The 12648-nt window shown below is 44.4% G+C and overlaps 1 protein-coding gene across 3 annotated transcripts in view; it reads right to left on the bottom strand.

The window, feature by feature from the left end:
- Nucleotides 1-204: 204 nt before the first annotated feature.
- C1rl (complement C1r subcomponent like) overlaps nt 205-12648 on the bottom strand; it is a 17898-nt gene continuing 5454 nt past the window's right edge. For 2 of the 3 annotated variants that reach the window (XM_017796185.2, XM_029559777.1), the window contains exons 3-6: nt 7311-7497; nt 4631-4735; nt 4412-4486; nt 205-1542 (exon numbers count right to left, since the gene is read on the bottom strand). In XM_017796185.2, the coding sequence (XP_017651674.1) occupies nt 770-1542; nt 4412-4486; nt 4631-4735; nt 7311-7497 (1140 nt within the window). In that variant the 3' untranslated portion in view covers nt 205-769. The remainder of the gene's footprint in view (nt 1543-4411; nt 4487-4630; nt 4736-7310; nt 7498-12648) is intronic. The other variant, XM_029559778.1, reaches the window with a different exon arrangement.

The following is a 12648-nucleotide window of genomic DNA, read 5'->3' as shown; positions in this document are numbered from 1 at the left end:
GGAGAGATGGCTCAGCAGCTAAGAGCACTGTCTGCTCTTGCAGAGGACCCAGGTTTGATTCCCAGCATCCACATGGCAGCTAACAACTGTCAGTAACTCCAGTTCTAGGGGATTCAATGCCCTCTTCTGACCTCTGTGGGCATTGCACGACACAGGTGCACTTACACACATGTAAGCAATACACTCACACACATAAACAAAAAATAATAAATAAAAATTTAAAAAAGTCAATGAAAGAGTTGCTGGAATATTTCAGAAACAAAATGTAGTTAAAACCCTTCTTCCATGCTCCATCTGAGCAGGGGGTGAGATGGTGACTTCCAAGGGTGGGTACAGAAGAAGCTGTATCAGCGGATGAGAGATGAAGCAGGGGGACTCAAAAAGATGCTCAAGGTGATGCAGCCAGGTTCAACAGTGTATGCCTGTAATCCCAGCACTCGGGAGGCTGAAGGAGTTTTGCCAAGAGTTTGAAGCCAGCTGTAGCTACAGAGTAAAACCTTGTCTTGAACAAACAAAAAGATGTTCAAAGTGAGTTTCTTAGAGGTACAGGGCTTCCCTGGCGTACAACAAAGGAAAGTAGATGGTAAGGAGGAGGGGGTGAGGCGGAGGGGCAGCGGGGTGCTGCTTCCTATGTGGGATGCTGTAGGTCAAGGGGTGGAGGCTTTCTCTTGCACAGTGGCTTGCTGTATCAGTGACTTAAATAGGCTTCCCTGCCCTAGGAGAATCCTCACTCCTGTCCATTCTTGGCCACCGCTCAGGTGCCCCAGGATTAGTCCTTGCTGTCCATTACTCTTTTGATCCAATCCACATAGTTGAGCACTTTGGTGTAGAAGCCATACCCCTTGCCACAACCGATGCCCCAGGATACGATGCCTGTGGCCACCCAGCGATGGGCATAATCATCCCACACCACATAGACGCTACCACTGTCCCCCTGGCAGACACTATTCATCTGCATCTCGTTCCCAACACAGAACATGTTGTCAGAAAACACCTCTGTCCGCTGTTTCTCTCGGAGCCAGTCCTCACAGGCTTCCCTGGGAGCTATGGGTAACCTCGAGTACCTCAACTCTGTAGTTAACCAGCCCATCTCCACACCAAACCCACTGACATAACCCCACAGGCCACTTTGGTAGAGGGTCTTATTGTTGGGCAGACAGACTGGGAGGATGCTGGGGCCCAGGGGGACTCTGTGTTGGAGCTCCAGGAGGGCAATGTCCCCGTTGAAGTTGTGAGATTCATGCTGTTGGTAGTCTGGATGAACCACAATCCGACGGACAGCGTGATTCCCCAATTTCAGCAGCTCATCTACATCCGTGTGACCCAGAAACACTTCCACACTCTGGTTCTTCCTGAGATAGATGCTGTCCTTGGGGTAGATGGTGTGGGCAGCGGTGAGGATCCATCTGTCACCCAGCAGAGCTCCACCTCCACGGCCATAGATACTGGTAAAGGCTTGCCAGGGGAAGTTGCCCCTTTTAGCTCGGGAAGAACCAAAAGTCTTTGAGTTTGGGACAATGGGGATGACCGGCCTTCCACAGACTGGGAGAGAGGAGAGGTAAGAGGAACAATCAGTAAGTCAGAAGGCATATCCATTAGATTAGAGGTCTGTGAGATGCTATGGTGGGTGTGAGAAGGGTCTCAGGTGTGGCTCTGTCCAGGTCCAGGACAAGGACCTTACACAAGTGAACATCACAGGTACTGATGTGAGCAGTGAATCAATCCTGACATTGTGAGGCAGGTATCCTGTGCTGGAAAGGGCAGTGGACTGAGGGGTGGAGTGTCTGGAGGAGCATATGTTTGGGGCTAGCTTTGCTGAGTCCTTCCTCCTGCTGCCTTGGCCATCTTTAAGCCATTCTCATTCCTTAACATTCAATGGGAACATCTTTGGGCTACACCACACTGCAAGCAGGTTTTGTCTTCAGGGCCTCTCGCTTCTGTTTCCTGTGTCATTCCCTTATTTGTATCATCTCCCACAACCTCCACCTTCCAACCTAACTTCCTTTGGAGTGTTCTGTGGGTCAGATTGAGTTCCAGAGGGAGTGCTTTCATTTGAAAATGCAGATTTTTGCCAGGTGCGTTGGTGCATGCTTGTAATCCCAGCACTTGGGAAGCACAAGCAGGAAAACCAGGAATCTGAGGACATTCTTGGTTACACAGGGAGTTCCAGGCCAGCCTGGGCTAAATGGGACTCTATCTCAAAAACCAAAAGAAACAAAAATAATGAAATGCTGTGATATGATGGATGAACCTTGAAAGCATTATTGATTTATTTTTTGGTCTTTTTGAGACAGGGTCTCCTTGTAGCCCCAGCTGGCCTGGAACTCAATATGTAGACCAGGCTGGCCTTGAACTCACAGAGATCCACCAGCCTCTGCCTTCCAAGTGCTAGGACTACAGGTGTGTGCCACCACTCACGGTCTGAAAGCATTATGTTTAAGAGAGAGAAGTCAGGGTCTGTTGAGATTGCTCAGTGGTTAAGAACACTGCCTGCTCTGGCAGAAGACTGGGGTTTGATTCCCAGCACCCACATGATGGCTAGCAATCATCTGTAACTCCAGTTCCAGGGGGGTCTGACACTTTCTTCTGACCTCTACAGGCATTGCACAACATGGGTGCACTTACATGCATTCAGGCAATATACTCAGATACATAAAATAAAAATAATAAAATATTCTTAAAAATTAAAAGAGAGAGAGAAGTTGGTCATAAAAGATCTCATATTATATGATTCCATTTGTACAAAATGTCCAGAATGAGAAAATCCATAGAGGTAGTTACTAGGGGATGGGGGAGAGGAGAGTTGGAGGTACTGTTCTGTATATGGAGAGTGTGTGTGTATGTGTGTTTGTGTGTGTGTGCACATGTAGGCCAGAGGTCAACCTTAGCTGTTTTTACTCAGGTGCCCTTCACTTGTTTTGAAGACAGGGTTTCTTACTGGCCCTAGTACTCATAGATTATACCACTGGTTTGCCAGTGAGCCCCAGGGCTCTTCCTGCCTTCATCTCCCCAATACTGGGATTACAAGTGTGCTCCATCACACTTGACTTGCTTATTTTATTTATTTATTTATTTATTAATTATTTATTTAATTTAATTTATTTATTTAATATGTATGAGTGTTTTGCCTGCATGTATGTAAGTGCACCTGTGTCGTGCAATATCCATGGAGGCCAGAGGAGGGCGTCTGATTCCTTAGAACTGGAGTTGACTGCTGAGCTCTCTCTTCAGCCTCTCCTCCCACCCTTTTTTTGAGACAGGGTCTCACTATGTAGCCCTGGCTGGGCTGGAACTGGCTATGTAGGTCAGACTGGCCTTGATCTCACACAGATTCACCTGCTTCTGCTTCTTGAGTGCTGGGATTAAAAGTGTGTGTCACCACACCCAGCTATTTTTAATGCTTTTCTGTTGAGAATGTACTGAAAAAATACCGAATCATGCTCTTCAGATTCGGTATCCCCAAAAACTTCTATTTGAAAGGCAGAGGGGCTGGGCCTGTGGCTCAGTGGCAGAGTGCTTGTCTAGCATGAGACCCTATGTTCAAGCTCTAGCACTGAAGAAACAAAGATGTCAGGCATGGTGGTGCACACACACCTTTAATACCAGTCCCTGGGAGGCAGAGGCAGGCAGATCTCTGAGTTTGAGGCCAGCCTGTACTACATAGTGAGTTTCAGGCCAGCTGGGGCTAAAGGGAGATCCTGTCTCAAAAAAACAAAGTAAGAAAAGGACAAACAATGATACAGCCGCCGCCGCCGCTGCTACAAGGCTCGTGTGGGGAGACGGATTTTTGAAGGTCAAAGAACCCATTTATGCTCTTAAGATACACCATACAGGGCTGGAGAGATGGCTCAGCAGTGAAGAGCACTGACTGCTCTTATAGAGGTCCTGGGTTTGATTCCCAGCATCCACATGGCAGCAAACAACCATCTCTAACTCCAGTTCCAGGAGACACCTTTTATGTCTTCCTTGGGCATTGCATGACAGGGGTGCACTTACATACATGCAGGCAATACACTCATACACATAAAATAAAAAATATGCCACACGAAATTGTGTCTCCTTTCTCTCTCTCTCTCTCTCTCTCTCTCTCTCTCTCTCTCCATGTGTGTGTGTGTATGCGTATCATTGTGGATTGAATTTAGGACCTGTGTATGCTAGGCAAGTTCTCTACCACTAAGCTATCCCGCCAGTCCTCTTAGACATATCTTGACCTTTGAAGAATGAGGGACAAGCTCCTTGATGCTTCTTTTCTGGGCTTTCTTGACGTCCCTTTTCTTCCTAGCCTTCTGCTTTCATTTCCTTTTTCTATTCTAATGCTTTCCTTTTGTCCCATAGCTCACAGTTCCCAGTTACAGCCAAGGTTTGCTGGAGATGTGGCCACCGGAGCAGCACTGGGCAGGTAGCTACTCACCAGGCACACACTGAGGAACCTCCTCTCCATCTTGTTTGTCTTTCCAAGTCCCCAGGGCTGGGGAGCTGAGTGTCTCTGAGGAGCAAAATGAGGGGAAGCAAAGAAGTAAGCTCAAAATTGGGTGTGTCAGGCTAATAGAGTAGGTGCTTAGAGGGCCTCCAATCTTTGGGTTGGGAGTGAGACAGATAGAAACTGCTTCCTCAGCAGGTGGGGACTCACCAGCTGGTTCTGCCTCATAATAGGGGTGCTGGCAGTGCTTCTGGATCCTGGAATGGTCAGCTGCAGGTGTGACAGCCTCAGAATCTCCACTGGCCTGGGTCAGAGCTGTAGGAAAACAACAGTCCCTAGGGCCTCATACAGACTTGAAAACCGGCAACCCAGGGGCTGGTTCTGCCCATGGCTATATTTAGTATAATATATTTTAAAAAAAGATTTATTTTTAAAATTATTTTTTAATTATGTGTGTCTATGTGGGGGTATGTGCAGGTGTCCAAAGAGGCCAGAAGAGGGCATCAGATCTGGAGTTGGAGTTATAGGAGGTTGTGAGCCACCCAATGTGGGTGCTGGGAACGGAACCTGGGTCCTCTGTAAGAGCAGTACATACTCTAAACCATTGAGTTATCTCTCTGCCCCTGCACAACTTTAAAACAACAACAAAAACAAACAAAACATTCATACTAGTTTTTTTTTGTTGTTGAACTTTTTGAGACAAGATCTCCCTATAGCCCCAACTGGCCTGCAACTTACTATGTAGATGAGGCTGACCTTGATCTCACAGAGATCCGTCTGCCTCTGCTTCCCAAGTGCTGCAAGTGCTGGGGTTAACGTTGTAAGCCACTAGGCCCAGCTTCAAGCTAGTTTTTACTGATCAGAGTTTTTATTTTTTTTCAACATTCAGAGAATTTGGAAATAACCATAACAAGTAAGGTATGGACAAACTGGCCTTTCCAAGCATGGCCGGTGGGAATATAAATTAGCAAAACCTTTTTTGGAGGGAAATTGATCAACTTCAAAATTGAAAAATGCAAATGTTTTATAATCAAGTATTTAAATATCTAAGAGTTATCCAAAAGAAATTTTCATGCATGTGCTCAAAGATGTATATGCAAGAATGGCCACAGCCATGCTGTTTATAGCAGCAAAATATTTATCAAAATATGTGATTAAATACATTAGAACATGTCCACCAAAAATTACGTGTCATTAAAAAAAATGAGTCAATGCTAACCTTGTACATATAAGATGGTCATTAAGACATATTGATCAGAGGCAGAGGCAGGTGAATCTCTGAGTTCCAGGTCAGGCAGGTCTACATAGCAGGTTCAAGGCCAGTCAGGGCTACATAGTGAGACCCTGTCTCAAAAGAACCAAAATAAGGGGGCTGGGGAGATGGCCCTGTGTTTAAGAGCACCAGCTGCTCTTGCAGAGGACCTGGGTTTGATTCCCAGTACCCACATGACAGCTAACAACTGTCTGTAACTCCAGTTCCAGGGGAATCTGATGCCCTTTTCTGACCTCTGTGGGCATCGCATGACGCAGATGTGCTTACATACATGCAGGTAATACATTCATACACATAAGAATAAAAATAATAAAATCAAATATTAAAAAAGAACCAAAATAAAAAAAAGCACCAACAAAATCAAAACTCAAAACATATTGAATTTTAAAAGTGCCAAGTTCAGAACGTTTTGTATAGGATGCAACAAACAGGCATGCAGTTGATCTTCAAAGAGTGTGGATGTCCTGGGACGAATATCTGGAAGATGGAGGCAAGGCTGTTTCTGGACAGGGTAGCCAGAAATGAAGACCAGAGATCAGATGAAGGCTTACTTTTAGCATACCTTAATTTTTTAATATTCATTATGTGCAAGCATTATTATTTCAAAACATGAGCTACCATTTGAAAATGTAGATTTTTCACTTACAAACTGGCTTTCTCATTTCTCTTGATCTGTACAATGGGCCTACAAATGTTCTTGGAAATAATAGCTAGGGCCAAGCAATGGCCCCCTCTTAAAAAATTTATTTATTTATTTTAATATTTTATTATTTTTATTTTATGTGTATGAGTGCATGGGTGCATGTATGTGAGTGCACCCATGTTGTGCAATGCCATGGAAGTTAGAAGAGGGCTTTGGATTCCCCTGGAACTGGAGTTAAGGATGGTTCATAGCCACCATGTGGGTGCTGGGAATCGAACCCGGGTCCTCTGCAAGAGCAGTCAGTGCTCTTAACTGCTGAGCCACCTCTCCAGCCCCTATTGATTTATTTTTATATTACATGTATGCCTCTTTTGCCTACATGTATGTAAGTGCACCTATGTCCTGCAATGCCTGAGGAGTCCAGAAGAGTATGTCAGATCCCCTGGAATTGCAGTTACAGACAGTTGTTAGCGGACAAGTGGGTGCTGGGAACTGAACCTGAGTCCTCTGCAAGAGTAGCCAGTGCTCTTAACCACTGGACCATCTCTCCTAGCCCCTGCCTTTTGTAAAATAATACTTATTTTTACTTTATGCATATGAGTATTTTGCCTACATGTACATGAAGTGCACCACCTTCACACAATGCTGGCCAGAAGAGGGTGCCAGATCCCCTGGAACCGGAGTTATAGATGGTTGTTAGCCACCATGTTGGGGTGCTGGGAGTTGAACCTGGGTCCTCTGAAAGTATAGCCAGTGTTCTTAACTACTGAGCCATCTCTCTAGCCCCCAATGGCTGCCTCTTAATTGGGCTGCTCACTAGTAAGGTCAAGTCTGGGGCAAGGACAGTCAGCTCAGGTGTCTCTGAGCCCTGAAATCCAGCTGTCATTCATGCTTCCACTTGGCCCTTTAAGGCACCAAGGGCCAGGGTTAGGGCCACAAAGGCTCCCTCCTTCCACCCTAAGAGGAACACTTACCTACAGCTTGATAGAGGGCCAGGAAGCCCTTGTAGAGGTGGGTCTTGTTGTTGGAGGAAGAGTGTGCTTGGAAGGTTAACCGCAAACTCCTCTCTGAGGATACAAACTCTCTGTTATCAGGAGGGTTGCCGAGAGAGGATCCCTGTTGCCCACACAGGCGGGTTGGTTCCATTCTACTGACTGAAATCTGAAAGGGGAGCAGGGGCAGGAAGTGTGGGACAAATCTGCACTGCAGAACACAGGGTGCAGGGTCGTGTCTCATCACTGCAGCTCCATCTGGAGGGATGGGTGCACTTCTCTGGGGCTCAGAATCTGTTCATACTGAAGTCTTCCTTAAGTAGCTTCTTTATTTTTATTTTCTGTGTTTTAGTGTTTTGCCTGCATGTTTGTAAGTGCACTATGTATGTGCAAATGCCTGCAGTGGCCAGAAGAGGGTGTCGGATACCCTGGAACTGGAGTTACAGACAGCTGTTAGCTGCCATGTGGGTGCTGGGCATTGACCAGATGTTTTTAAACACAGGATTGCAGATGTGTGCTATATATCTGGTTTATTCTGGGTTTTTGACTGTTTTGTTTTAGGCAGAGTTTCACTCTGTAGCCCAGGCTGACCTAGAACTCACTAAGTACCCAGGCTCACCTTGAACTTGTGGCAGTTTCTGCCTTGACTTCCCAACCATGACTGGCTGATCTTGGATTCTTTCAGGTTCTCTATTCTCTCATTTCCCACAAACTCCAAATTTCTATAAGAATTAATTCAGCCCATCTCCCTATGGTCACATTAACTGGGAAAAAGCTGACAGGAAAACATTCTTCAATTACCCTAAATGCCTTGCTCAGACATGTCCCAATACTGATATCAACAAATGGAACGCCTCACATTTAAGAAGTAGAAAGCACTTGGTATAGAAACTATTGATCCACTTGGGTGAGAAACCCTTCCCTTCCCCTCTCTCCCCTCCCCTCTCTCCCCTCCCCCCTCTCTCCTCCCTTCTTCCTTTTACTTCCTTCCCCTTTTCTTTCCTCCTTTCTTTTACGTCTTCCTTCCTCCTTCCCTCCCTTCCTCCTTCCTTCCTTCCTTTCTTCCCTCTCTCTTCCTTCCCTCCCTCCCTCCCTCCCTCCCTCCTTTTCTTCCTTCCTCAGCATATGTAGCCCAAGCTAGCCTTGAACTTGCTATGAGGCTGGCCTTGAACTCCTGATCCTCCTGCCTCTACCTGCTAAGTGTTGGGATTATAGATGTGCACCATCACATCTGGCTAACCATCACTTTCCTTTTTACCCCTTTTCATGAATTGTTTGATAAATAAAATTACTTTTGTCTTCTAGCTCATAGGCAGAGTTAACATATAACCAACAGTAGCAGAATCATGCTAAATTAGAGCCTAACCAACGCCCTGAGGGACATGGGAGTTTCTTAACTCCCTAAGATCTTGGCTTCTTCTAAGAATAAAACTTCCTATAAAATGGCCCATGAGGTCTCATCCTATGACAATGTCTGCACATAAGCAGGGCTGACATGGTTCGGAACACCTGCCCATTCAAAATTCATTCTGTCCTGAGACCTGCACACAGGATAAGCTTAGATTTCATTTAGTCTTCCTTTTATTTTTTATTTTATTTGCTATTTTTATTTTATTTGTATGACTATATTGCATGCATGTAGGTAGGTGCACCCATGTTGTGCAATGCCCTCAGAGGTCAGAAGAGGGCGTTGGATTCCCTGGAACTGGAGTTACGTATGGTTGTTAGCCATCATGGGTGCTGGGAACTGAACCTGGGTCCTCTGCAAGAGTAGCCAGTGCTCTCAATCACTGAGCCATCTCTCCAGCCCCTCATTTAGTCTTTGAATCAACACTTATTATGTACTGTATGCAAGATATTATGCTAGGTGCTGAGGGCATGAACATGACAAAGACATAGTTCTGTCACTGAGGATCCCACTGTCTGGCTAAGGATGCCTGCGTATGAAAAATAAACTAGATTGCAATATGTAGAGTTCTGCATTTAAGGTGTATGTGATTTGCTCTGGGAGCAGAAAGGAGAAACCCTATCCCTGAACTTGAATGCTTCAATGACAAGGGAAGAGTTAATCCAGGATTAAAATTTTCCTTGATTTAAGGGGAACTGGGTTCATAGTAGGTACTCAGTAGACACAGACTGAATTGAATATAACATAACAGTTAAATCAGAAGCAATCAATAGAGCTGGGCGTGGTGGATGCCTTTAATTCCAGCATGTGGGAGGCAGAGGCAGGGGGCTCTCTATGAATTTGAGGCTAGCCTGGTTTACTAATGAGTTCCTGGTCAGCTGGTGCTGCAGGGAGATCCTGTCTCAAAAAGACCAAAAAATTTCTGCACTATTGGATAAAGGGGGCCGTGAAGCTATTTGGAAACCAGTTTCTTTCAAGAAGAAAAGGAAGAAGAAGAAGAAGAAGAAGAAGAAGAAGAAGAAGAAGAAGAAGAAGAAGAAGAGGAGGAGGAGGAGGAGGAGGAGGAGGAAGAACTAGAAACTGCAGCAGCAGAAGCAGCAATAAATATTCGTATTTCTTGCATCTATGGGTAGAGCTCTTGCCTAGCATGTTAGAAACCCTGGGTTAGATCCCTGGTTATTGCTCCTTTCTCTTAAGGACTTACCACATGCCCCAATTAATTATCTGTTTTCCTACTTCAATGCCACACATAATCAAGGACAAGGACAAAAGACTAAGAGAAGACCACAGTTACTAACAGGTGTTGACAACATTTTGGAAGACAGAATGCAGATAGAGAAGCGGAGAACTGAGTTTGCAAAGGTGAAAACCAACATAAAGCAAGCAGGATCTCATCATAGAACCGTGCAATTTCAGGATTCAGCAGAACTTTTAGGAACCTTTTAGGGAAAAATAAAAAAAATGGTTAGGTTGATAAGAGGTCACCAGACAGAAAGTCTGGGTAGGAAGACCTCAGAATGCTAGATCTTCATTCCCACCGTGTAGATTCAGGCAACTCTCTCTGATTCACTCTGGGAGAAGATATGAACTTAAATCAGAAACACTGGATTTGGGGCCCCTAGGTACAGTACTTGACAGAGACAGTAAAGACCAGTATTGAAAACAGAGATATAAAGTGAAAGTCTACCAATTGATCAGTAGAGGCATCCTCCTCTCTGACCCCCTTTCCCAGCTGGTTTCCAGAACTGGGAGCCCTGAGTAGAGACCTCTCTGGGGAAACTGACTGTGCAAAGAAAATACTTCTACACACCAACCTTCTGGAGGATCCCAAGGCACATATGCTACCCTTGGTCACCCTAATATAGCCATCTGCTATTATTTGGATATATACTCCAAAGCTCACATTGAAATTTAGCTGCCATCCAATAGTGTTAAGAGGTGGAACTCTTAAGAAGTAATTATTGGATTTGTGTCTTTATTGTGGGAATGGGTTAGTTATTGTAGAAGTGGGTTCCTAATGAAAAGATGAATTAGAGCCGGGCATGGTGGCACGTGCCTTCAGTTCCAGCACTTGGGAAGCAGAGCCAGGTGGATCTCTGTGAGTTCAGAGCCAGCCTGGTCTACATAGCAAGTTCCAGGCCAACTGGGACTACAGGGAGATCCTACCTTATTTTGATATATCACAGTGAAAGATTTATCGTCCTCTTTTTTTTTTTTTTTTTTTTTTTTTAAAAAAAAAAAAAAAAAAAAAAAAAAAAAAAAGAAAAAAGAAAAAAGAATTAGGCCTGATTTTTCTGTCTCCTGCCTGCTTGCTTACCCTTCCACCATATTACAATACAGCATGAGGCCCTCTCCATTGCCAGATGCTGCACCATACCCTTGGACTTCCCAGCCTTTAGATCATGAGCCAAATAATCTATGGTTTATAAATGATTCAGTCTATGATATTCTGGTATAGCAGCAGAAAATGAACTGAGGCACTATTTTCAAGCTCATCATTTGATAAATTTTAGCTATTCATATAGAACTTTAAATCAGTAGTCTTGGGGGCTGGAGAGATGGCTCAGAGGTTAAGAACACTGGTTGCTCTTGCAGGAGACCCAGGTTCGAATTCCAGAACCCACATGGCGGCTAACAACTGTCTGTAACTCCAGTCCCAGGGGATTCAACAGCCTCTCTTCTGACCTTCTTGGGCATTGCATGACATGGGTGCACTTACCTACATGCAGGCAATACACTGCATACACATAAAATGAAAATAAATAAAATAAAAAAAAAAGAAATCAGTAGTCTAGGGTCTTTAAATCAGTAGTTTAGTGTTTTAATTTTAAATATAAACAGACAAGCAAATATTATTGGAAATTGTAGGAAAGTCTCTCAGACAAAAAAAGCTGAGATAGAGGCAGGCAAATAGTGAAAAGAGACTGATGAAATAGTGATAATACAAAAGAAACGTAAAAATCATCTCCACTGGGAGGGAACAAGTAGAACAAGTCCAACCGTCTGTAACGCCAGTTCCAGGGGATCCGATGCCCCATTCTGACCTCTACATCGCACAACATAGGTATGCTTACATGCATGCAGGAAAACACTCATACACATAAAATAAAAATAATAAATATTTTTAAAGAGGAACATGTAAAAAGTAAGAATGAGCCACTTTATCTTTATCTCGGGGGCGGGCAATCAACAGCTGTCTAACTGGACTAAAGGCCTGCTCAATAGGAAAGAATCTATGCATGGTTCTGTAAACAGAGCCATGTACCCTTGGTTGGAGCAGTCACAGACACTGCAGAAGAAATTACTACTGTCACTTTCCTAAACCAATGTAATTTCTTACTATATTTTAAATACTTATTCTTTTTTTTTAGATGCAAGGGGGATAAATACTTATTCTTATAGTCACAGATAAGTGTAGCTCTCACCACTCATTAAAGAAACTTCATTGAGATCACCAGAGAGTACCAGGTCTGGCCTCCCTCTGGCCTCCAGCTACCAGAGGGCCTGACAACCCCTGGATCCTGCCTCCACATGGTGGTCCTTTTAATAAGGTGATGCTATACAGGAGTCCCTTCTGCATGAAATAACTACCATCATCATGATTTCCAACTGAGCCTGATTGCTAAACGTAGTCACAATTGGGCTTGTTGACAGTTGTGCTCATTCATTAAAGGAATGCCAAGCAGGGTCACTGGACCCTCACCTGACTATCCAGCCACTCTTCCCAGCCAACTAGACCAGCCTTGGAAGACAAAAGAAAAATGAGGAGGAACCCAATAGAGGGATGCTTTTGTCAAGATGCCCTTGTCAAGAAACTCCAATGGACTCTCATATGAACATTTGAAAACTGCCCCATTCTGACTTTTTTCTAGTTCCCTGTCTAGAACTTGTAATGCTAATTACTCTTGCCTT

The sequence above is a fragment of the Nannospalax galili genome, unplaced genomic scaffold (assembly GCF_000622305.1).
Source record: "Nannospalax galili isolate Female #2095 unplaced genomic scaffold, S.galili_v1.0 scaffold589, whole genome shotgun sequence".
NCBI classification, from domain to species: Eukaryota; Metazoa; Chordata; class Mammalia; order Rodentia; family Spalacidae; genus Nannospalax; species Nannospalax galili.
This window is presented reverse-complemented; position numbering and strand designations above follow the sequence as displayed.